General features: G+C 51.7%; 1 protein-coding gene across 1 annotated transcript in view; it reads right to left on the bottom strand.

Moving 5' to 3' along the window:
- LOC133344310 (centrosome and spindle pole associated protein 1-like) overlaps positions 1–13820 on the bottom strand; it is a 32586-nt gene extending 18766 nt beyond the window's left edge. The window contains exons 1-8 of the mRNA XM_061554411.1: positions 13558–13820; positions 8790–8862; positions 6278–6374; positions 4366–4423; positions 3517–3803; positions 2790–2911; positions 1749–1866; positions 647–767 (exon numbers count right to left, since the gene is read on the bottom strand). Of these exons, the coding sequence (XP_061410395.1) occupies positions 647–767; positions 1749–1866; positions 2790–2911; positions 3517–3803; positions 4366–4423; positions 6278–6374; positions 8790–8826 (840 nt within the window). The 5' untranslated portion in view covers positions 8827–8862; positions 13558–13820. The remainder of the gene's footprint in view (positions 1–646; positions 768–1748; positions 1867–2789; positions 2912–3516; positions 3804–4365; positions 4424–6277; positions 6375–8789; positions 8863–13557) is intronic.
- Positions 13821–26599: the final 12779 nt, after the last annotated feature.

The raw sequence follows: 26599 nt of genomic DNA, 5'->3' as shown, positions 1-26599 counted from the left end.
CGCGGCCATGAGCCACGTTCATTCGGCGGACGGCCTCGTGCTGTGCTACGATTGAACACTCATTTATTTAGAACTGCTTCCTGTGTTTTGTTTGTTGACCTTCCCCCACACCGGCGATTAACGCGGTTGGCTAAGTACGGTGCAAAATAAGTTCAACATACACATACGTAGAAAGTAATCGTATTCATGAGCTGAATATGACCTTGTGAAACTTGCAAAGGTAGTCCTCCATTAAAGTTTTTTTTGGGTTAGATCGCGTGAATATAAATGTGTCGTTAAACCCGCCACCACTCGACACAGCCAATGAGCAAGGTTTGTCATGTAAACAAAACGTGCCAATTCTTTACTGGCACAGCACACCGGTGTGTTGGAGAGTACACCCACAGCATTACCAATTTCAACGACGCATTTACATTCCCACAATCTAACCCAGTTAAAACCTCTATCGTGGATAAGATTGGTTGCGAAAGCCTCCGTGTTGAAGGTAGTTCTGCTGCTGACCACTGCTGCATGTATTTGATGATTCATTTTCACACGGAAGAGGGAAGAGGGCGACACGGCGCGTGGCCCAGTGGCGGCCGGAGCAGCGCCGTAGCAGCGGGCGAGCGAGCGTGCGTCAACGCGTGCACCGCGCCCGGCACCGCACCTGCTCCTCCAGCTCCTCCTGGTAGCGCTGGTGTTTCTCGCGCTGTTTGCTGCGGTCGGCGGAGCCCGGCACGAAATCGGAGCCCAGTTGGGACGTGGGGCCCACGGCCCTGCGCGCGCCGCTAGCGGGGAGGGGAGGGGTTACAACGCAACGCAATTACACAACGCTATGCAATTACACAATGCTACAAAGACAAAGGTCCCCCAAACAGCCTTAACAGACTGTTGCAGCAAGTGCTCTTAGCGAGTAGCACCTATGAAGGCCGGCACGGCACACGAGCGGGTGGGCGGCCAGCATCACACCGGGCTGCCTTTGTCTACCCAGTGGCAATATTAACTACACACCATGCCAGGTACTAATTTAAGGCTGAGTCATCCTAGGGGAGGCCTAGGAGCGGTTCAGATAGTCGTCACTGGTGTTGGTGGCCGTGAGCGGAAATCGAACTCAGTTCAGCGGATTCGTAGCGAAGCACACTAACCATTACACAACCGCCTCCTCGCATATCTATGTACCGACACATTTAAAAAATAGATATTTTTTAACATGAACTCCCACCCTTCTGAGAGTGCATGATCTCACTAGCACTGGTTCAACACAAGCAAATTCTGGACCGGTGCCTCGTCAGGCTCACTTGAACCAATGCCGGTGACCTTTAAGACACGGCCTTCAGCAATTGACGGTCAGGTGCACGATCACAGCAACCGCCCACGACGCGCCAGCCCAGCCAGAGTCCCCTCACCTCACCACAACCACCGTGACCCCCGCGACCCCCAGGCACATCGCAACGTGCGGTGCATCCTGGGAGCCACTCCGGGTCAGTCCATGGAGCCCGGCACACGTAGTGGGGAGGGGGGAGGGTGAGATTTTAAATCCGTTGACGGCGCCACTCCAGCCTGCAGCTGGCAGCCGCATGCTAAAAATGCTAATCGGCATTTCCCTTCGTTCATTTACAGAATCAGATTTCAACCGCCAGACGGCGGTGCGTAAATGCGCTGGCGGCGAATTCAAATCGCGGGGCCGATTGATTCCCCCCCGGGGTGGGGTCCCTCGCATGTAATGGCACAGGTTGAATTTGACACGCGCATTCATCCTGCGACCTCACCTGACCGCCGTGACTCTCTGGGGCCCCGGCACCGCCACAGAGGCGCCCGGACCCTGCTGACGATGCCTGTACGGGGCGAGGTCGTCCGCCGAGTGCTGAACCCCGAACGGGCGCCCTCCTGACGAAAGACGACAACAGCAGCAGCAGCAGGCGCCGATCGCCGGAGAGCGACGGTGGCGAGGGGTGACGTCGCCACCGTGGGGTGGTGCTGGGTGGTGCCGGGTGGTGCCGGGTGGTGTTGGGTGGTGCCGGGTGTCAGTTGGTCACGGGGGGGCCTCCCCTCTCACACAGGTGTGCCTGAAGCTCATCTCCGTGGGAAGGGTTCCCAGCTCACCATCGCCTCTTTTCCACTGCACAAGCGAACTGCTCCGGGGCCGTGCGGCTCTGGAGGTCGACTTTCCACTGCGGAGCGCGAGTCGCTGCAACTTACGTCGTACGGAGACGCACGAGGCAAGGCGCATCTGAGCGACGAAGAAGGTTAACCCTGCCCCCTGATGTGTCGGACGTCTCGTGGCATCGAATTAAACTAAAGCTATTTCTGTGATTTTACCAGATAAGTCCCACTGAGCTACGTAGCTCTTTTTCAGAAGCGACCTGGCCACAAATGATGGCTCAACGAAGTGGCTTATCAATGTATAGCAGCTGAATACTCTCAAGGTGTGATGTTGATTCTAAATTGTGGAGGGAAATCCGGAGGAAGTGAAGAAAAATCCACGCGACCACGGGGAGAGAGACAAGCAGACTCCAAACACACAGCAGGCGTCAGGGTCGGTCTTGAACCCCCGACCTTCTGCATACCAGGCGAGGCAGTTAACATCTCATCCCCACGGCGGGGTCTCGTGAGGCCACTGCACTGTGGTTTTAGTTCTGGCTCAGCTCGGCAAACGGCCAGCGGAAAATAACCGTCACGGTGCCGGCTCAGCGGCACGGACACGGCAGTGGAAAAGAGGCGACGCGTCTTGTCTTTGGCCGAGCCTCCCAGCAACACGGTTGGCTCCAAGCGGTGCGGTGAGGGGGCGACGCCGGGGGTGCAGGCCTTACGGTGGGTCAGGCTGGGGTCCAGGGGGTCGTGGGCCCCATAGAAGAAGTAGGCCTCGTCGTACGGGGTCCGCGTGCTGTCCATCATGAGTGGAGGCGGTGGCGCCGGATGTGGGGCCGCGGCACTGTAGAACAACCACCGCAACCACCACCGTTACAATCAACACCACAACAACAACCGCCGCGACCACCACCGCTACAACAACCACCACAACCACCACCGCTACAATCAACACCACAACAACCGCCGCGACCACCACCGCTACAACAACCAACACAACCACCACCGCTACAATCAACACCACAACAACCGCCGCGACCACCACCGCTACATCAAACCACCGCAACCACCACCATTACAACCACCACAACAACCGTTGCAACCACCGCAACAACCATCGCTACAGCAACCACCACAACAACCACTACAACCACCGCAACTACCACCGCTACAACAACCACAACAACCACCGCAACAACCACGGCTACCACAACCAGCACCGCTCTACAACAACCACCAGAACAACCACCACCGCTACAACAACCACCACTACAAGCAACCACTCAAACGCAAAATGGTCGCGCCTGCCTCGAGCGAGATTGCAAGGGATTGTTTGTGTGATGACGCTATCAGCGATGGCACATTCGGGACACAATCGGGAGGAAGAGGCAAAGGCAAACGGAGGAAAAAGGAAAACCATCGAGTGGATCGAATGGGCGGGCAGCTCACCGGGGAGACATCATGAGAGCGAGCATGTCCCAAGACATGAAGGGGTTCGGGCCTCCAGATCCCCTGAACTCATCCCCTGCTCCCCCTCCTGCTCCCCCTCCTGCTCCTCCTCCTCCCGCTCCGGGGACCTCGTCCGGCCGCTGCCCATGTCCCCCGTCGCGGTGCCAGGCATGAGGGGCGGCCCGGCCGAGCGGAGGTCCCGACTCAGCGACCACGCGGCCCCCCGGGCGCACGCGGCTCCGGAGCGGCTCGCGAACCACGGCGGAGAACTCCCGAAGACGCCCGGGCTGGTCGGGGGGTGGAAGAAGGGGGGGTGGGGGGTGCAATACAATTTCACAGCGGTGTAGTACAGCGCGACGTGATACGGTGCAGAACGATACAGCGGAGGGCAGCGGTTCTTTTTAAGCTGGGGTGCACGCATCCTATTGGAGGTGCGTGATGCCCTTTCTGGGGGGTGGGGGGTGCGAGACACAGCCGGATTTTTGTTTAGAAGGTTAATCATCGAAAAACACAAATAAAGCACGGGCACGTAAGTGACAGCTTACTTTGTTTCACCAAACCCGGTGTGTTTATTAATATTGTACCTTTTTTTACGATTGACAACCAAATGGGTTGCAAGGCTGCAGCAAAGGGGAAGAACCACTGGTGGAGAGTAAGGCTACACAGAGCGCGATGTGATATACATTGCAATACAGAGTGCAATGCATTGCAATGCACAGCAGTCTGGTACAACGCAACGCGATGTGATATGCAATCGAATATGGAACAATGCAATGCATTGCAATGCGATGCACAGTCGTCCGGTACAACGCGAAGTGACAGCACGGTGAGTGCAATACGACACCGCACCTCTTTTTCAGGGTCAACTGCTCCAGACGCGGCCACCTTCAGGTCGAACTCCTTCTCTCTGCAAACCACGCCCGGCGCGCACGCCACCAGCGAAGAGAGAGGGGGAGAGAGCACGCGAGTGGGAGCTGTCAGTGAGTTGTGAGTGGCGAGCGAGTGGGAAAGAGAGTCAGGAGGCACGGTAGAGAGCACGGGCGGTGCATCGGCCAGTAGTCATCTCAGTCAGTCGATCCACGTGGCACCCGCTGGGTCTGCCCCGTGACCTCCGGCCAGCGGGCAGTTCGACACTTCGCGTGGCCTTAACGTGCACCTAGCCTGGCACAAGCGCCGTGGTAGCGTCACTGTCACTTCGTAGCGAACGGCGGTTGTTTTTGTTGGGTCAGGAGCATTACATGGGGAGCGGTGGTGCGAGCAGTTAGCGCTACGCTGCGCTATGAACTCCAGCCACCAATACCAGTGATAGCGATGATCTGAACTGGATCCTAGGCCTCCCCTAGGTCGACTCAGCCTCAAATGAGTATCAGGTGTGGTGTGCAAACATCGCCACTTGGGGAGACAAAGGCGGCGCGGGCGGGCGTGGTGCTGGCCACCCTCACTCCTCGTGTGCCTTGCCGGCCTTCATCGGTAGCGACTGGCTAACGGCACTTGGCCCAACAGCATACCGTGTCAACCCGTACAGTTTACCCCGTATTCTTGTAACAAGGAAATTGAGTTTTCATGGTCCATACGGCGTACAGCCGTTTCAATACGGGCAAACAAAACAATCATACGGCGAAATCAAAGAAAAATAGTTGTGATCCAGATTTGTATTTATTTTACTCTACAGAGTAGAGATCCCCGTTGCAGCCGACACCAGCCAAATTACTGTCACCAACACCTGTGTTGACAGCACCTGTGTAGTCACTAACACCTGTGTTGTCACCAACACCTGTGTTGATGACAATGATTCTGTAAAGCATTTCTGTTGAGGGTTCCCTGAACCTTATACAAACAGGATTGAGATGTACATTAGTGATAGCAGTGTATTGTTAAATCCTTCATTATTTTCTGTGGCCATTGTTGTACATTTACAACATGAGTGTGTGCATCCTCATATCAAGCAAGTGGTATCATCAGCATGCAAGATCACAGACGGTAGCATGATAAGTACCCTTCTTGACACCAATTAATTATCAAAATTAATACGTAAAACAGTTTTTGTTTAGTCACGTAACTTTTGTCTATTTGTTTGTGTTTCTTCCTTGCGATGGGAACTTTGTATGATGAACGTTGGGATGTATAAAGGGCACGGGGTGACCAATAAGGTCCGAATTGGTCTGTAATAAGGTAGGGCACTGACAAGGGGTGGACAGGTATGCAACAGCCTGTTAAGGCTACACATGGGAATCTGTGTCTTATTTTGTTGTTGTTGGTGGTGCTGATGTTGTTGTTGGTGGTGCTGATGTTGTTGTTGGTGGTGCTGATGTTGTTGTTGTTGGTGGTGCTGATGTTGTTGTTGGTGGTGCTGATGTTGTTGTTGGTGGTGGTGCTGATGTTGTTGTTGGTGGTGCTGATGTTGTTGTTGGTGGTGCTGATGTTGTTGTTGTTGGTGGTGCTGATGTTGTTGGTGGTGGTGGTGCTGATGTTGTTGGTGGTGGTGGTGCTGATGTTGTTGTTGGTGGTGGTGCTGATGTTGTTGTTGGTGGTGCTGATGTTGTTGTTGTTGGTGGTGGTGCTGATGTTGTTGTTGGTGGTGCTGATGTTGTTGTTGTTGGTGGTGCTGATGTTGTTGTTAGTGGTGGTGCTGATGTTGTTGTTGGTGGTGGTGCTGATGTTGTTGTTGGTGGTGGTGCTGATGTTGTTGTTGTTGGTGGTGCTGATGTTGTTGTTGGTGGTGGTGCTGATGTTGTTGTTGGTGATGGTGCTGATGGCTCACTTCCTCCGGTTGCTCGCCTGCTGTCCCATTTGCTGGAGCAGCTCCTGGCGGTACACCTCCTTGCGGCGCCTCTGGGCGCTCGCTCGCTCCGGGATGCCTGCTCGGGAACACGAGCGACGTTGTCATTCGTTCAATCACTCAATCATTCATTTATTCCTTCACCCGCCTGTTATCCGCAATGTCGCTCGTAAGCGATTCACGCGGGCACCGTCAGAGGAGTTTCGATAGCTTCAGGAACGCACGCTCGCACAACCCACGTGTGTCGATGCACTGCTGGATAAAAGCCGTTGGGGTTACTTGACCATGCTTCACCACGCCGCTCAAGAGCGGGGTGGCGGGGTGGTGCAGGCGGGAAGCACAGAAGTAGAGTACTATACTTTTTTTTTTGCTGCACTGCCCTCTGCTGCCCCAAAAAGGCAGTCTTACAGCAGCAGTTAGCCGCCTGTAATAATCCGTTAAGTGTCGCGGTCACCCACCCCCATCCAAACGCTGTCCAGGCGCGAGCCTCTTGTTTAGCTTCTGCGATCACATGAGGAGCGCGGGCGCATGGGACGGGCGCTGGTCCCGTTCGACCGAAAAACGGGGCCAGCGGCCTCTCCCCTGCGCCAGGGGGCACCCGGGCCAGGGAGGGCCGGGGAGGGCCGGGACGAACGATCGTCATGCGGGCGTGGCCACGACGTTTCAAGCGAGGCTCATTTGGAGAAGCAGAGAATGTTTGTAACTTGAATTTATCATTGACCCGTATCTTGATTTTTGGCACCGGAGAACGGTCCCGGTGGCCCCCTGGCCCCGCTGTCACGGCTACTAACGGGGCGTAGATGGGGGGTGGCACGACCACGGATTTCTAAATTAAAAACTCCACAGCCGGCCAGCATGAGTGGATCCGGCCGTGTGGCCACCCCCGACGATTGTGTTGTCTCGCGGATGACTATCGGTATCATGTGGAAGCAGGGGCACAACTATGATGCGATGGGGGGATATGTGATGCGGTAGCGTTACGCGACGCACAGGGGCCCAATTGGCCACAAGGTGGGCCCCGAATGAACAGATATAAACAAGTAAAACATTTTGAAAAAATATTCAACAACATTTGCTGCGGTCTACTGCCATGGACCAAGCCCGATGATTAAGGCATCTGGCTATCGTAGCAATGGAGCAGCAATAAAGTTGCGCGATCCACCCACTTTGAGGAAATCCTAGACCGATGGGGCTGGGATGAAAGCACGATGCACGACAACTTCATTGTGAGTCGCATTGTACCTTTGAATCTTTAATATTAATACGCCACTGTGAGACTGTCTTCTTCTAAATCCAATACACGGTGCGACTAAAATAACATTTTTTTGTTACAGCCTAACATATTATGGTTATACGGGGTTAACACAAATTTCCGTAGCTATTTCAGTCAAAGTGAGTCGGGAGAAATGAGGGGGACTTGCAGATCTTGCATAGCCCCCCCCCCCCCCCCCCGTCACGTTGTAATCGGAAGTTGTGCCCAGGGCCGGATTAAGGTTCTTGTAGGCCCTGTTTTGTACGCCTTCAGTGATGACTCTCTCCCACTGATGCTGCCCCCATGGTTACCACGACCGCTGCTGTCACTCTGCTTGATTGTGCGAAAACCCCCACTTGAAGATGTTTCTTTGCTAATTTTGCAATGAAAAAAAAACTCGAAAAGTTAATCTCCGGTGTTTAATTTCTCTCACCTTATGGAAAAAAGCGATTGACATGACTCTGTCTCTTTGTATACACACCATGCCCATCTCTGTTTAGGGGCCGTTTACAAATGACGTCACGCGATTTTGGACGATTTGGGTGGAAGATGCTGGTTTTGTGGGTCGTAGAGAGTCGGCAGGTTTGGCCACCCCTGCTATAGAAGAAGGCGCGCTAACAAAGGGACGGGCACACACAGACAGCCATGCGGTGGCGGTGGTTGGTGGTGATGATGGAGAAGGCGCGTGTGTGTATGTTACTGCATGTTGGAACTTCTTTCATACCGTACGTAGCCAACCCTGGATAATCGGAGGTTACGGGGGGGGGGGACAAACTAAACACAACAAAGCAGTTCTAAAGAAATTCGTTTTCAATTTATGTTCAAAAGTGCATAGCACCCGTGGCCTCCTAATCTCGGGAGGAAGAGCGTTCCAGACGGCCGCAGAAGCGCATCTGAAAGTGTGCGCGATGCGGTGACCGTCTTTGTTCGACGGCGAGCCAAAAGCCGCTGCTGCGAGGATGACCACCGGAGTTCGCGTGATAATGGTTCATGCTCCTCGACGAGATCAGCAATGTACTGTGGTTCATTTGTTGCAAGCACTTTGTGTATATTGAGTGCGACCTCATAATATAATATATTCGTTTGGCAACCGGATTCCAATGCAGCTCGTCGAGCACTGGACGGACACGGTCGGATCTTGCAGTGCCCGTCACGACACGTGCCAGAGAATTGTGGACACTCCACAGCTTGGTCATGTGTTTTTTTTCCAGACGTCCCGTAGAGTGTGGGAGAGATACGTACCCAGAGGCAGGCCTGTGTGGTTGGAAGCTATCTCCATGGTCCCTCGCTCCTCGCCACTCCTCGCTGAGAAGATCTGGCCAGACAAAAACAAAGATCCCCCATATAGAATTTAACAGACTGTTGGGGCAGGTGCTGTTTGCGAGCACCTGTGAAGGTTGGTACGGCACACGAGAGGATGGGTGTCCAGCAGCACGCCCGGTCGCCTTTGTCACCCCTAGTAGCGATGTTTACATACTGCGCCAGGTACTCATTTGAGGCTGAGTCGACCTAGGGGAGCCCCAGAACCGGTTCAGATAATCGTCATGAGCGGGGAATCGAACTCGAACCGCCTAGTTCGTAGCGCAGCATAGCGCTTACCGCTGCATTTCTCACATACAGCGCGCAAGTGAGAAATGCCCTCGAGACTGACGGGAAGCAACGTCCAGGGCGTCTAATGATCTTGGCTCCTCGTCACCATCAGTAGCCCGCGGCTGTCATCCCCCGAGCCCAAAATAACTCCTCTGTCTCTCTCTGTGTCGCTCCTCATACCGCTCGCTCGCTGCTCACGTCGCTTCACCGTCGCTGGAGAATCAAGTTGCTCCGCGCGCGAGAGAGATCCACGAGCCGTGGAGACATCCTGGCAGCCACCGCGTGCGTTCTGGGATTAACGCAAACTTTCATGATTTCTTTGGTTTGTTATCAAACTGTTCGCAATCCTCTGGATCTCTCTCCCTGCCATTTGTCTTCTTTCTTCGGTAATGCACGAGCGAGGAGAACTCGCACACTAAAAAAAACCCCAACTGTGACATGAGCCAGTCGAATGGCTATGAAATATGACAATTGTTACAAAATAGCCGAGCATTACCACTTTGTTGCCACGAACCCTGATTTGTGCGCGTGTTGAGCTGGTTTCGCTGAAACACGCATTCGACAAAGCCGCATTTGGCAAAGTTTTACCACAACTGTGTTTGTTTGACTGGCATACGATGAACATTGCTCTCATACGGCAAAGCGGCTATGTGAGTGCTGTCCCTCTGCTATGTGAACCAGATTTCAGCTGTATGTGTTTAACTTCTTTCGCACCGTACGTAGCCAACCGTGCTAATCGGAGGTGCGGGGGGCGAAGGACAACAACAGCACTAAGCACTAAAAGCGGTTCTTAAAGAAATTCGTTTTCGATCTAGATTATTTAAAGTGGATAGCTCCAGGAGCTTCTTTATATCGGAAGGAAGAGCGTTCCAGACGGCCGCAGAAGGGCATCTGAAAGGGCGACTGTGTGTATGAGTGCGTGTAGTGCCGTCCTTCATAGGTGCTAATCGCTAAACAGCACTTACCCGACCAGGACATACGGAGGACCTTTGTCTGTGTATGTATGTAAGTTAAGCTTCTTTCGCACCGTACGTAGTCAACTGTGCTAATCTGAGGTGCGGGGGGGGGGGGGAACAACAGCAACACTAAACACAAAAAGCAGTTCTAAAGAAGTGAGTTTTCGATCTACATTTGAAATTGCACAGCACCCAGTGCCTTTCCGAATATCCTGATATATTAGAAGCGGTCACGCGCTTGCGCTGCCGTGCCAAGAAAGGGTGCGCCCATTAACTCGTGATGAATTGCAGTCCGAACTGGCTGAGGTGCTCATTGGACAGCACGCTGTAAGCCTGCGATAAAAAGCCACTTCACGTGTCACCCGCCCGCGTCCTCGCGGGGTCTGAAGTGTGCCGGGACACCGCCTGGCTTCATGTAAAGCGGTCGTGCCCCAGTGCCCACCCCATGAGTTCACGGTGGTGGCGAGGCTCAGGGACCCCACCAGATTCCGCTTGAGAACGCGCACTCTCGTCGCTAACGATGCTTCACGACCCTGTCAAGTCCCCCTACAACACGTGTCACGCCCTCCACAACACGTGTCAAGTCCCCCAGCATTGTGTTGTGTTGGACATGTCGCTTGCATCATTTTCAGGCCTCAATTTTTCATTCAATATTGTCCGGGTCGCTAGTAGACTGACGCCGGAGTTGACGAGTAACTCGTCGCTTGCACCGTGAGCCTTGGGAATCAACGTTCACAGACGAATCCGTTGCACAACATCCCTGACGACCCTCAGCTCCCTCCCCAACAGTGGACCCAACGACGCGGCGCTAATCCCTAGTGACGGGGGACACGCTGAGCACATGGCAGGCAGCGAGCGCGGAAGGGTCACGGTGCCTCTAAGCCCTACGGCACCGTTCACACTGCCCCGCTGCCGGCTGTTGTTACGCGCAGCGTGGGGTGGGCTGTGTGCTTAGCGCTGTCGCAGGGCAAGTCCAGGCAGCGTGAGGATGGAGGCGATGCGACAACCATGCTCAGGCCACTCGTTGTGGTAAAGGGGCCTTCGCGATTCGTCCACACTGGCCGCCAGAAGTCGTGGAAGACGTGACAGTCACCCACACTGTGGCTCACCACACGTGATCTGGGGTGCCGCGGTGGCGAGGAGATGTTAATTACCTCGCCTGGTATGCAGGAGGTCGTGGGTTCGATCCCACCCTGACGCCCGTTGTATAATTGGAGTTTGCATGTCTCTCTCTCTCTCTCATCATCACCACGGTGGCTAGGAGATGTTAATTACCTCGCCTGGTATGCAGGAGATCGTGGGTTCGATCCCACCCTGACGCCCGTTGTATAATTTGAGTTTGCGTCTCTCTCTCGCCGTGGTTGCGTAGATTTTTCTCCAGGTCCTCCGGTTTTTCCCCTCCACATTTCGACTCAACATCACGCGTTCACAGCATTTGGCTGCTCTAAATGTTCACATAAGCCACTTCATTGAGCTATCATTTGTGGCCAGGTCGCTTCTGAAACGAGCTATATAGCTCAGTAGACCTTACCTGGTAAAATTATAACGAAAGTATTAGTAAAATAGTAGCTATAACCAACTTGCACCGATGATGATTCAACTGCTGCACCGGGAGAGCAAACCGGCCCATCTCCTGATTCCAAGTCGGGTGTGACGCTCTCCGTTATACTACGACAGCTTCCCCTGGCACTGCGAGACGCCGTGTCGAACAGAACCCAGCCACAGCAAGGCTCAACGCCGTGGAGGCAAAGACTCGCGTCACATTGTAACTGCCCCCCGTGGCTAGGACACACTTACCAACCATGAGGTATGCAGCCCATCCATGTGAGAGAGGGACTGAATAATACACCGCGAGGATTCACAGGCTTCCGTGGTGAGGCCTGAGGCTCACAGAGACAGACTAGAGCAGTGGTTCTCAGAGAGTGGTCCGCACACCACCAGCGGACCGTGACGGTCCTCCAGATGGTCCGCGGTTAGCTGCGATGTAAATTCAGGTTGATCCGCCAATAACGACCTTTTATTTCGGATATGAATGAATACGTTGCTTGCATTTAATAAAACAAAAATTATGTTCCGGGAATATGACTAATTTTGTATGACTGGTGTTTCGAAAGAAGTGAATGTGTTTTGTGGGGCTGTGTGGTTCGCAGGAATGTTTACATCGGCCGAATGGTCCGTGTGGCAAAACAATTTGAGAGAATTTTCTGTTAGACAGAACACACTCACAATCCTTAACATTGACTGCGGTCGTGCCCTAGAGCAGGGGTAGGTAACGTCCGGCCCGCGGGCCGTATGAGGCCAGCGAAATCATTTGGTGTGGCCCTGCCAAGGCAACCGCAGACGGGACTCGAAATTCAATAAATCTAGAAGCAAACCTGGAAAAGCAGTTGTGAGTAGCAGCAACATCGTCAATACCAGCTAACATCACACGCCTCGCCAAAGACAAGCAGTTCCAGCCATCACATTGGGGGTGAGTTCATTAAATGTTTGACCAAATATAACAGGCACATTTTTTTGTGATAATTTTGTATGGCCCGCGAATGATGCTATAAATATCCAAATGGCCCTTGGCAGAAAAAGTTTCCCCGCCCCTGCCGTAGAGCCACAGAGCCAGGCAATAACATACAAACACACAATACATATAAAGAAATAGACATTTCCCACAACACAATGAAGCAAAGCCTGGAGTGTGTCTCCTCCTCACACAGGAGTGTGCGCACGTACGTTGAACTTCTTTCGCACCGTACGTAGCCAACCGTGCTAATCGGAGGTCCGGAAAGGTGAGGTGGCTCTCATCTATAGTTGGGCCCGGTGGTGGAAAGTCCACATTCCGATGGCAGGAGCCAGGAAGTCCATAGGAAGACTGCTGTTTACTTTCTAGATGAAAAACGGTGATTATTTTAACGACCCGTAATGATGATGGCGGTAATGATGATGGTGATGATGGGCTGAGTTGATGCCCAACCAGTAATTCACCTTGTGACGTTCCGATTGTGAAGAAATCCACATCACGCTCAAGGGAAACGCATCAAAGCCTGTTGTGCAGCATGGCCAGGAAAAAAAACCAGGACCTCTGAGATCAGAGCGCAGTGGTAAAAATAAAACATCAAAAAACATTTTTTTTATGTCACCAGGTAAGGCCCACTGAGCTGTATAGCTTGTTTTCAGAAGCGACCTGGCGACCACAAATTATAGCCCAAAGAAGTGGATTATCACGTGGACATTCAGAGCAGCAGAACAATCTAAAGGCATTTTGATTCTACATATGGAGGAAAAAACCGGAGGACTCGGAGAAAAATCTACGCGACCACGAGGAGCACATCCAAATTCCAAATACACGGTCGTTCAGGGTCGAGATCGAACCCACGACCTCCTGCATATCAGGCGAGGTGGTTAACATCTCGCCACCGTGGCGAGAAACAGCACCGCTCTCCACTGCGTGCGTGAGACGACCCGGTACTCACTCAAGGCTGAGTCGACCTTAGGCGAGGCTCCTGACAAGGCTTCCGAAGTTTACATTCTCTCCGGCGACGATAGGATGATGTGCGTGGCGGTCATTAGCTGAAGCCGCGTCTGGCAGGCTCGAGTCGGCACGCGCGATCCACCTTCCCCCGCCTCTAGCGCCCTCAGCCACTGTGGTTCCACTCGCACGCACACACACACACAGCCGGGTTGCTAGGAGACACCACAGATTGCAGGTAAAGGAGCCTTTCGCGGCCGCTATCGTGTTTGCTCAACATCGAGTCAGGCCATGCCAAACAGTGCAAGCGGACACACACAAAGACCCCCCTCCCGTAAAACCTTCAATAGACTGTTGGGGCAAGTGTTGTAAGCGAGCGCTTGTGAACACTGGCACGGCACACTGAGAGGGTGGGTGGCCAGCGCCACGCCCGACCGCCTTTGTCTCCCCAGTGGCGATGTTGTGGGGGGACTTGACACGTGTTGTGGAGGGCGTGACACGTGTTGTGGAGAGCGTGACACGTGTTGTGGGGGGACTTGGCACGTGTTGTGGGGGGACTTGACACGTGTTGTGGGGGGACTTGGCACGTGTTGTGGGGGGACTTGACACGTGTTGTGGAGAGCGTGACACGTGTTGTGGGGGGACTTGGCACGTGTTGTGGGGGGACTTGGCACGTGTTGTGGGGGGACTTGGCACGTGTTGTGGGGGGACTTGGCACGTGTTGTGGGGGGACTTGACACGTGTTGTGGGGGGACTTGGCACGTGTTGTGGGGGGACTTGACACGTGTTGTGGGGGGACTTGGCACGTGTTGTGGGGGGACTTGGCACGTGTTGTGGGGAGACTTGGCACGTGTTGTGGGGGGACTTGACACGTGTTGTGGGGGGACTTGGCACGTGTTGTGGGGGGACTTGACACGTGTTGTGGGGAGACTTGGCACGTGTTGTGGGGGGACTTGGCACGTGTTGTGGGGGGACTTGGCACGTGTTGTGGGGGGACTTGACACGTGTTGTGGGGGGACTTGGCACGTGTTGTGGGGGGACTTGGCACGTGTTGTGGGGGGACTTGGCACGTGTTGTGGGGGGACTTGACACGTGTTGTGGGGGGACTTGGCACGTGTTGTGGGGGGACTTGACACGTGTTGTGGGGGGACTTGACACGTGTTGTGGGGGGACTTGGCACGTGTTGTGGGGGGACTTGACACGTGTTGTGGGGGGACTTGGCACGTGTTGTGGAGAGCGTGACACGTGTTGTAGGGAGACTTGACACGTGTTGTGGGGGGACTTTACACGTGTTGTGGGGGGACTTGACACGTGTTGTGGGGGGACTTGACACGTGTTGTGGGGGGACTTGGCACGTGTTGTGGGGGGACTTGACACGTATTGTGGGGGGACTTGACACGTGTTGTGGGGGGACTTGACACGTGTTGTGGGGAGACTTGACACGTGTTGTGGGGGGACTTGGCACGTGTTGTGGGGGGACTTGGCACGTGTTGTGGGGGGACTTGGCACGTGTTGTGGGGGGACTTGACACGTGCTGTGGGGAGACTTGACACGTGTTGTGGAGAGCGTGACACGTGTTGTGGAGAGCGTGACACGTGTTGTGGGGGGACTTGGCACGTGTTGTGGGGGGACTTGGCACGTGTTGTGGGGGGACTTGACACGTGTTGTGGGGGGACTTGGCACGTGTTGTGGGGGGACTTGACACGTGTTGTGGGGGGACTTGACACGTGTTGTGGGGGGACTTGGCACGTGTTGTGGAGAGCGTGACACGTGTTGTAGGGAGACTTGACACGTGTTGTGGGGGGACTTTACACGTGTTGTGGGGGGACTTGGCACGTGTTGTGGGGGGACTTGACACGTGTTGTGGGGGGACTTGACACGTGTTGTGGGGGGACTTGACACGTGTTGTGGGGAGACTTGACACGTGTTGTGGGGGGACTTGGCACGTGTTGTGGGGGGACTTGGCACGTGTTGTGGGGGGACTTGGCACGTGTTGTGGGGGGACTTGACACGTGTTGTGGGGAGACTTGACATGTATTGTGGAGAGCGTGACACGTGTTGTGGAGAGCGTGACACGTGTTGTGGGGGGACTTGGCACGTGTTGTGGAGAGCGTGACACGTGTTGTGGGGGGACTTGGCACGTGTTGTGGAGAGCGTGACACGTGTTGTGGGGGGACTTGACACGTGTTGTAGGGGGACTTGACACGTGTTGTGGGGGGACTTGACACGTGTTGTGGGGAGACTTGGCACGTGTTGTGGGGGGACTTGGCACGTGTTGTGGGGGGACTTGACACGTGTTGTGGGGGGACTTGACACGTGTTGTGGGGGGACTTGACACGTGTTGTGGAGAGCGTGACACGTGTTGTGGAGAGCGTGACACGTGTTGTGGGGGGACTTGGCACGTGTTGTAGGGGGACTTGACACGTGTTGTGGGGGAACTTGACACGTGTTGTAGGGGGACTTGCCACGTGTTGTGGGGGGACTTGACACGTGTTGTGGAGAGCGTGACACGTGTTGTGGAGAGCGTGACACGTGTTGTGGGGGGACTTGGCACGTGTTGTGGGGGGACTTGGCACGTGTTGTGGGGGGACTTGGCACGTGTTGTAGGGGGACTTGACACGTGTTGTGGTCGGGACTTGACACGTGTTGTAGGGGGACTTGACACGTGTTGTGGGGGGACTTGACACGTGTTGTGGGGGGACTTGGCACGTGTTGTGGGGGGCGTGACACGTGTTGTGGGAGGACTTGACACGTGTTGTGGGGGGACTTGGCACGTGTTGTGGGGGGACTTGGCACGTGTTGTGGGGGGACTTGGCACGTGTTGTGGGGGGACTTGCCACGTGTTGTGGGGGGCCTTGGCACGTGTTGTGGGGGGACTTGGCACGTGTTGTGGGGGGACTTGGCACGTGTTGTGAGGGGACTTGGCACGTGTTGTAGGGGGACTTGGCACGTGTTGTGGAGAGCGTGACACGTGTTGTGGAGGGACTTGCCACGTGTTGTGGGGGGACTTGGCACGTGTTGTGGGGAGACTTGGCACGTGTTGTGGAGAGCGTGACACGTGTTGTGGGGGGACTTGCCACGTGTTGTGGGGGGACTTGGCACGTGTTGTGGAGAGCGTGACACGTGTTGTGGGGGGACTTGACACGTGTTGTGGAGAGCGTGACACGTGTTGTGGAGAGCGTGACACCTGTTGTGGGGGGCGTGACACGTGTTGTGGGGGGACTTGACACGTGTTGTGGAGAGCGTGACACGTGTTGTGGAGAGCGTGACACCTGTTGTGGGGGGCGTGACACGTGTTGTGGGGGGACTTGGCACGTGTTGTGGAGAGCGTGACACGTGTTGTGGGGGGACTTGACACGTGTTGTGGGGGGACTTGATACTCGGTACTCAATTGAGGCTGAGTCGGCCTATGCATAGACGCACGCACACACACACACGTATGCACGCACGTGTGCACACGTACATATACATAAACATACGTATACACACACCTACTCTCTCAACGTATACGCACACCATCATCCGGGTAAATTATTTTTTTAAATCCCAATGCAGGACGCGCCTGATGAGTCTTGGCTTAGAGAGAGAGACTGGGCCCTGCCATGGGGATGTGGAATGTCCACCACCGGCTCAGGGCCACCTGACACTCGTCGTTGAAGAAGGGGAGACACTGTCACTCGGCCACGATGATCGACTTTCATAGCGAGGCCATGGGTTTGAAAATCGACTGCGCAGCCTTTAATTTTTGCAGTTTGGCAGTGAACGCCAGACATTTACCCAAAATTCCAACGAGAGAGACGGATATTGATGATGGACATGGAGTGCATGTGAATGAATGAACGAGATATGTACACGTTTGAATATAAGTCCAGTGTGTGTCTCCGTGTGCCTGTGCATATATGCAATGGGGAGCGGTGTCGCAGTGGTTAGCGCTCTGCACTACGAACCCGGCGACGCGAGTTCGATTCCCACTCAGGGCCAACACCAGTGACGATAATTAGCGGAACCGGAACTGGGCGTCCCCTAGGTCGACTCAGCCTCAAATGATTACCTGGTGCGATGTGTAAACATCTCCATTGGGGAGACAAAGGCGGCCGGGCGTGTTGCTGGCCACCCACCCCGTCGTGTGCCGTGCCGGCCTTCATAAGTGCTCGCTAACAGCACTTGCCCTAAAAAGTATGTTAAGGCTATACAGGAGATCTTTGTTTTTGTGTGTCTCTGTGTGCTTTGTTCAAAGGTGCTGGAGTGTTGATGTCACGCGCAGCCCTGACAACGGAGGGGAAACACAGCAGCTCGGTGATTTTAATCATCAAGGGGAGGGCCAATCTTCATCACCGCATTGGTAGGGTTCACGTTCACTCACACGCGCGCCGTGTGTGACAACATCGCAACAGCTACAACGAACACACACACAGCTAGCCCAGAAATGACGAGGCCCTCATCCATCAGTGGATTGACATTGGGCCGTAATAAAACAAAGTATTGTATTTGTCCTGACAAAAAAAACCTTTTCTAAGTTTGGTTATACTGTACAGTGTGCTGTATGCTGTAGGAGTGGTTGCTTGCTTTGCCGCTCTGGAAGGTATTTGTCATTTATTTTAATACTTGATTTGCCTCGCGTAAGATTGATTCGGAATACACAGTGGCAGAAGCCAACCTTACTGCCTCGCATGTAACGGATGTGTGTCACGCACTATCCAACCAGACACGCACAGACAGTTTTGAACACAAACAAGTTCAATCTTGATTTGAAGCTTTCGTGACTGCAATGTAACTGCTGCCGCAACCACAACTCAGTTTGTAGACACCAGGTAATTGCATGTCAGGAATCACATCCTTTACAGAGGGGATTAAATCTCTTACATGAACATAGCCACTTCCGTGCCCTCGTCGAGGAGGCCGCTTCCTATCTTAAAGTTGCATGCTAATTTCTCACATTAACATCACCAGCCCCGGCCACTTCTTTATAACTCTTGAGCTACACCCATTTCACACATTTTAAAACAGTCTGCCTCAGACAGCAGACCGTGCTTTCCCACCTGATGATGGACGCTTGTGTTGCGCCCGAAACGTCGTGATTTATTTGATTTTATACCTACGTGACTTTACCGAAATAACCAAAGAGTATACAAGCAAGTTCCTTATTAATTAACAGTCAGAGCGCCAGTCATCGAATATGCAACTGACACTGGGGCCAAATAATACTCGACACTCGTTATACACATGCAAACAGCTTGCACTCTGCTTTTTTGGAATTGTTGACGTTACATTGTCTTCTTATTTTTAAGATACAAATATATACCTCCACGTTTAGAGTGGCTGCGTGGCGAGTGTTGGTGATGGCAATGAATCTGAACGCGGCTCGGACCACGATGCCTTTCTAAGAACTTCTTTTTGAATTAAGGAGGAGTCCTGCATTGGGATGTGTGTTTGCAATTCCCCCTTTTGGTGTAGCGGTGTCGCTTGCGTAAGGAACACCAGGAGAAAACCCCACCACGTATCAAGCGATAACTCGAAAACTATTCGGCGCAGACAGGCTAGGAGGCCGCTTGCCTGTACCCACCATCTCCTGGCCACCTGACAATCCAGTGGGGGTTGTAGTCTCGCAGAACCCTCATCATCATCATGGCCACCCTCGTTATCTTTGCCAGGAGGGTTCTGCAATGCGATAGTTTGGCCAGCGGCATTCCTAACAGGAGATTTGTCGGTGCGAGGAAAGCAGAGTCCCTGTTGAGCGTATTGGGGGGGGAGGGGGTGACGCTCAAATCACACACAGGTAGATTTAAGAATCCACTGCTGTACTGCCATCTCTTGGTCATTCGCAGCCCCACGTGGTAATCCCAGGCAGCCACCCATCTGAGTACTAACCGGGCAACAAAATGAATTCGCTTCCGAAATCTGTCAAGATCGGGTGACAGCATCGTTGGCAACAGGCAGTGATCCCGGCGCGATCCACCATCCCCCGCCACAACGAGCACCCTGCTCGCTTGACCCGTCGCGGCGCTGCACCCGTCGCGGCGCTGCACCCGCTGTGGTTCAGCGCCTGCGGCTGTGGGTCCACTCGCCGAGCTACGCAGGGACTGCTCGGAATTTCCCTCACCCCGCAAATGCCAAACGCCTGCGCCACCGCACCGCGCGCATCCTCATGCATCATGCACGAAGTCTCCCTGCAAGTTTCATGAGCCTTACGAGCCGGGGGGGTGAGGGGTGTTGGCTTGCGTGCGTTTAATGTCTATTGCCGCTCTGCGTGGTTATAATATTGACAAGTGGAAACTGCTGCAACTCGTGGTTGGGGGTGGTGGGGAGGTCCTGCAAAAATCACCAGACCAGAGCACTCCCTGCGGATGAACAGGGCTCATTTGTGAATGCCCAGAGTTAGGCGAGGTCAGTTAAGCCATCAGGGCCCACATCTTATCATTGCTTCGTTCCTTCAATCCTGAGCTGTTATGTAGTTAACATTGCCAATGTCTGCGATTACAGTTTCATCACGGCCATCATCATCATCTGGTTTGAGATTGTTCCCTTGGTGCGCAGGATACACATTCTCCAAGGACCACTCTTCACGATCTCATCATCACCACCACCACCATCTGACCTTATGGTATTTTTCCCTTGGTTGGCGACCTCTGGGTGCCACTCCCATGGTTGTCTCGGTTACCCTGCTCCACCCTGCACACCACGTGTCCCGCCCATCACACGAGCTCATCATTTCGATGACACACATACACGACTGTCTTTTCACATTCGATTCCGGACAACAAAAGTGTCCTACCCTATCGTGCCGCGCACATCCTGGCGTCTTCCGCAAGCGCCTGAACTCAAGCACAATAAACCTATTTTGCAGTTGCGTTGTCAAGATATCTTCAGAGCAGGCATGATACAACAGCTGTTTTTTTTTTTCCTGAATACGGGCGGTATGTGTAAGATTGTAATTCACAGTAATTCACAGCACTTGTGGACGATGGTCCCTCCACGCCGGGCGGGCCACGGGGCCTATTTGACCATCCTTCACCACGCTGGTCATGAAGGGAAGGGGCCAAGCATAGACGTGGGACTCTAGAAGTGCAGTACAATAATGGATGCTGCTGCGCTGCAGTAGCCTACAATAACGAGCTGTCAATGAACGGCGCTCAGCAATCCAAGCGCTATCCAGGCTGATCTCTGCTCAGCTTGCGAGATCGGGTACATTCAGGTCGATTGTTATCGTAGGATATTCATAGTGCTCGAGTTATCAGACCTTTCCTTAACGGCAGTCGTTGATAGTTTAAATGCATCTCGCTCAACCCATCCACGGCCCCTGCACAAGTGGCAGCAATCGACCCCGCAAAGGGTTGATATTGGAGAGTATGCAGTACAAGGATACATGAGCGAAGTCGCACAGCGGCTCGGGTGTTTTTTGTTGCAGCGATCGAGGCTTGCCCGGTGATTTTGCGAAATCGCCATCACGTCGCTCACTCAGCTCGCTCGCTCGCTCGCCTGCAGCACGACCGCCGCTGTGGAGGAGGAGGGAAGCTGGCCCCGCCCCTCCACCGGTAGGGACCCACCCCCCGGCCTCATGAGTATTTTAATGAGTGACCTTAAAAGGTGAAATAAAACATTTAATCTATGTCTCACATAGCTGTCAAAGCATATGGTTTAACCCGTATTCTCGTAAGGGGAAATTGAGTGTTTCAGGTCCATACGGCGTACAGCCGTTTTAATAAGGGCAAAAAAATGTGTTTTGTCTATTTGTGTTTCTCCCTTGTGATGGAACTTTGTAGGATGAATGTGGAGATGTATAAGGGCACGGGGTGACCAATAAGGTCTGAATTGGTCTGTAATAAGGTAGGCACTGAGAAGAGGTTGACAGGTATGGTCTTAAAAACTTCTACAATGTAAAAAATATCCGTAATTTACATGAGAAAATACTGTATTTGCTCACGGAAAAATTACTGTAATTAAAATTTACTGGCAACTTTCTGCCAGAAAAGTTACTGTAAATTTACGGACTTATTTTTTACAGTGTATGGTACTTGCCGACAAGATAGAAAGTTGACATTTGGTACAGAAAAAATCAGAAAATCCGAGATTTCTTTATTTGAAGACCCCAAAATATATATTTCAAGTGCCCCATAAACATTCAGAAACCGTTCCAAATATAAGATTGCCGGTTTTTTTTTGTTTGATAGAACGTTAAACGGTAAATCAAATTAAAGCAAGAACCATTGTTCTATCTTTAATTGTTTTTTCAGATATTTCGGATTCAAGCTGTTTTCAACGCAAAAATCCGCATTTTAAGACGTTCAAATCCGAATAATTCGGAAACGGTAAAAGATAGGAGCTTCCCCTCATAGAGTATGTTAATTCATTTTTGTTATTTCTAATGAAAAGAACGGAATCTTTAAATCGAGCGGTTTCCGATGGGTACGTCTTGAAATAAAATAAGTTGAATCAAGTCGTCAACTATTTTTTTTAGGAAATGTACTAATGTTTGGAGTAATTGTTAGTTGTCTGATCGTAGATGAAAATTGTAAAAAAAAATCATATCAATTTGATGATTATATTAATTGAAAACCTTTGCCTGCCGAAAACAGGATTTATGAACTAGTATATATAATAATTTCATTTTATATAGCGTCATTCATGCAATTGCATGCCACAACGACGTTTCGGGCAATGGTCCGTCTCCGTATCGCATGAATAGATAGGCCAGAGAGACAGAGCGGATAGTACGAGTTGGAGACTACACTTTAGCCCAAGGAGCCTGATGAGAATGAAAAGTTGAAAGTGTGAATTTCCAGTTGCTTTTCAAGTTGACGGAGGAATAGTTACCCAATATGAGTTGATGAGATGTCAAAACCTTCCATCATGAAATAGTATCACAAAATAAACTAGTTTATAGCAAAGTCAAATGTTAACATGCTTCTTATTACTTATCGATTACTGAAGGGTGCTACTAACGAGATGCTATTTCGCACCTCCGATTAGCACAGTTGGCTACACATGGTGCGACAGAAGTTACTTACATTAGGAAACTATTCATATGCCTATTTAAAAACTGGTCGTGAGAAAACATCTTTAACGTGTATTTATCATCAGGCCTCATGGAGCAATCGAATAGTCTCCAACTCTCCCTGGCCTCTCTATTTATGTGCTTTACAGGGCTCGAAACGGGAATAAATTATTGCGGAACTCATCAAAGATTCCAAGCAACCCCCTATTAGATGCTGACCGTTCACTCGATCTGAGAAGCTTCGCTCTGTTTGTGGATCTCTGTGCGTGTCTGTAGGTCTCTGAGGATGTCTGTGGGTCTCGGTGCGTGTCTGTAGGTCTCTGAGCATGTTTGAGTGTATCTGTGGGGTTCTGTGGGTCTGTGAGCGTGTCTGTGTGTCTCTGAGTGTGTCTGTGGGTTTTGTGGGTCTGAGCGTGTCTGTGGGTCTGTGAGCGTACATGTGGATCTCTAAGTGTATGTGGGTTTGTGGGTCTATGAGCGTGTGTGGGTCTCTGAGCGTGTTTGTGGGTATCGGTGCGTGTCTGTGGTTGTTCGTCTAGGGGTCTCTTTGTGAGTCAAATAAAAAAATAAAATATGAATCCGTAATTTCTTCCGGAAAGCAGTCACCTGGTTCAAATGTTCACTCCCACCACTGCGTTCCAATGCGTTTTTTTATCCTAACTCTTTGGTTCTTTCGGTAAAGTCACGTAGGTATAAAAGAAAAATAAATTACGATATTTCGGGCGCAAGACAAGCATCCGTTGGAGGTCGCTCAGTGTCATTGACGAATGTGTCAACTGTGCATGTGCACCACTGCCGAGCCAGCATCACCAACTCATGTTAACTGCACATCAAGCAAGCGTATCGACTGTGGCGTTTCAGGTTGAACCGCGAGTTGCTGGTGCAGGACAGCCTTGTGGATTCACGACCCTCTGGGGAAGAGCTTTCCACCAAGCCAGTGGTTCTGAGCCTGAGGCGCATGCACCCCCTGCGGGTGCGAGATGCCCTTTCTGAGAACCAATGGGGGTGCAGGCTGCAGTAAAGGTTCAGAACCACTGCACTAAGGGGTGGCGATTAATGTGTTTATTCCGACTGAGTATTTTAAAATCCTTTATATTAAGTTCGCATGCTTGCTTGCTTGCTTGCGTGCTTGCTTGCTTGCGTGCTTGCGTGCTTGCTTACGACCGTGCAAATCTTTCGGTCGTTTTTTAACCCACTTCCCGTGATCCAATCGAGCTGACATTTTCCACACAGACTCGTTGTGCGAGACAATTAATGTTCGTGAAAAAAAATTCCCAACATTTTACACTTTTTAGGCAAAAAATTTTTATTTTACATATATTCAAATAGAACGCACAGTGTAAGAGCCCAGAGTGTAACCCCTCCACAGGCCGTGGCGGAGTAGCGCAGTTGGTAGCGCCCTCGCTTCCCATGCCAAAGGTTGTGGGATCGATCCCCGCGTCCTCCACAGGCGAATATATTTTTAAATCCTTTATATTAAGTTCGCTGCCACGCATATAAAGGATTTATAGTGAAAAACTTCGTTTTTACGGGTTATACTTATTAAATCCTTTATATTAAGTTCACTTGCTTGCTTGCTTGCGCACTTACGACCGTGCAAATCTTTCGGTCGTTTTTTAACCCACTTCCCGTGAACCAATCGAGCTGACATTTTGCACACAGACTCGTTGTGCGTGACAATTTATTTTCGTGAAATTTTTTTTCCAAAATTTTACACTTTTTAAGAAAAAATAAATTATATTTAATTACCAATTGCTTAATGGTGGCAGGCAATCATCTGACCCATAGGTGGCAGCCATCTCAAGCCAGAGGACGAGAGGACTCTAGCCGCCACGCATATAAAGGATTTATAGTGAAAAACTTTGTTTTTACGGGTTATTTTTATTATTATAATCTCTCTCTCAAATTTGGATATAACGAGAACTGGGACATAAAAAGCCACATTTATAGTGCACGGGCCAGAGCAGCGCTCGGTTGCAGCCGAGATAACAAAACCTTTAGCCATATCAATTTACAGCATTTTATATGGCTGTGTGAATTACCTGATAACCCCACTCGTTTGGAATCGCCATCACATAACTCAACTGTTGCTGGCCACAAATGAAGCAGAACCATTTATATTCTTGCGCATGACAATATAATAATGTACATTCATTTGTGAGGCACGTTCCACTAATGTCTCAAGGCGTGGATATTCAGGAGCCAATAAACCAAATGCGAGGTGGTTTGAGCAGTGCGTACACCTTTGCCAATCCTCCATCGTAGCGGCGCTGTAGTTTATTGTACGGTTCCATAGTTTGGGTTGCATAGCCACAAGTCTGTAATCTTAGATTTAGGATGCGCGCATCTCCTGCCCTTTGATGAGTAACGCTCAGTGTTTTCGAGGAATGCCACAAAGCCAGGTGGTGCGATATTTGGGTCTGGAACGAGCCGTTTATTGCGGACGTCCGCGTCGTTTCACTTTATTGGGAAGCACGTGAGCGATGTCACCTCGGCTGGTCTGGGCTCAATGACTATTAGTAGCCTCAACGTGGTGCAATGAGCCGAGCTCCACACACAAGTGCATCACTCGGGGGCCACAATTTCTAACCGTGACAGCGACGGCACCATCACGTGTCTCGACCTCTTGATGGGCGCCACGGTGGCGAGATGTTATCTCCCTCGCCTTGTACGCAGGAGGTCGTGGGCTCGATTCCGACCCGGACGCTTCTATATTTGGGGCTTGCGTGTTCTCCCCGTGGTGGTGTTGATTTTTCTCCAGGTCCTCGGGTTTTTCCCTCCACATTCAGAAACGTGCGTTTAGTGTTTGGCTGCGATAAAGTTCTACGTGATAAGCCATTTTGTTCAGCTATCATGTGCCCAGGTCAGTTCTAAAAAATAGCTACGTAGCTCAGGGGTAAAATATATTTTTAAAATAGTTTAAAACAGGGAGTCCTCTACTTACAATGTTCCATGAGTCTGCTCGTAAGTCCAACTTTGCCCCTGTTGATTCCAAACAAGTTGTACGGCATAGACACTAACACGGGGAATGGCTTCAAAAGTTGTATCATCTCCTAGACGCCATTGGTTCATGTTCTGCAGATGTAGATGCCACTGGACCTTCATGTGCCATCTACATGAGTAATGTATCTCTCATAGACACCATAGTCTCTGTATATTTGGAATAAAGTCTACTGACAACTCAACGAGTCACCACGCGTGACTATATACACTTGGGTTGACTATTCTGAGACACATAGCTTCGAGTCTCAAGACATCTCGAAGATGGAGACGACCCGTTCCAAGATGGCGACGATTCCCCACCAACAACCCCAAGGTTCGGTTCGCGCCGGCTCGTATCCCTCGCCCGATCCGGCCACGCCCCTATTCTCGAATTCTCCTCGCCGCATCTGGCTCCACCCATCTCCGCCCTTTCCTGCCATTGGATCCCGTGCTCCCCCTCACGTGACTGTCAACGCTTGTCCCATCAATCATCAATAGCACGTCCATTAGTAACCATGGTCCCAGGGAACCCAACTGTACCACTATTACTCCGTACTGTCTTTACACATTTATGGACAGGTTTGTATTTCGGGAAGTTCATAAGTCGAATGTTCGTATACTAAGAGGTGAGAGGGGGCAGCCTCACCTTAGCCCCGCAGCGAGTGGCGATGCAGTGTGAGTTTGCAAGACGGCACTGCCTGAATTATTTAGTTAACGGATCCGTGCCAAGCATAGTGGACAGAGTCCAGGTGGAAGCATGTTGACCTCGCGTAGTGCGAGCAGACAGCTGTCTCTTGACACAATTTACACTCCGAAAATGCTTAAGCGCTGGTTTCCATAGCAGCAGCAACGAGAGCAAGGAGTCGACGGCAAATAGGGTCTTGAATACTCACTCTTTCAGACAAACACAGAATAATTAATGTGGTACTCCATATTTATTTTTATAACATACAAAACATTTTACAATATAATCTTTAATAAATAACATTTTGCAACGTACACAACACGTACAACCGGCAAAAAGGGTTAGTGTTCCATTGTCGGCAGGGTGCAACATTTTTATTCATCGGCC

Source organism: Lethenteron reissneri, chromosome 19 (genome assembly GCF_015708825.2).
Source record: "Lethenteron reissneri isolate LAM-NWPU_2019-01 chromosome 19, ASM1570882v1, whole genome shotgun sequence".
Classification (NCBI taxonomy): domain Eukaryota; kingdom Metazoa; phylum Chordata; class Hyperoartia; order Petromyzontiformes; family Petromyzontidae; genus Lethenteron; species Lethenteron reissneri.
This window is presented reverse-complemented; position numbering and strand designations above follow the sequence as displayed.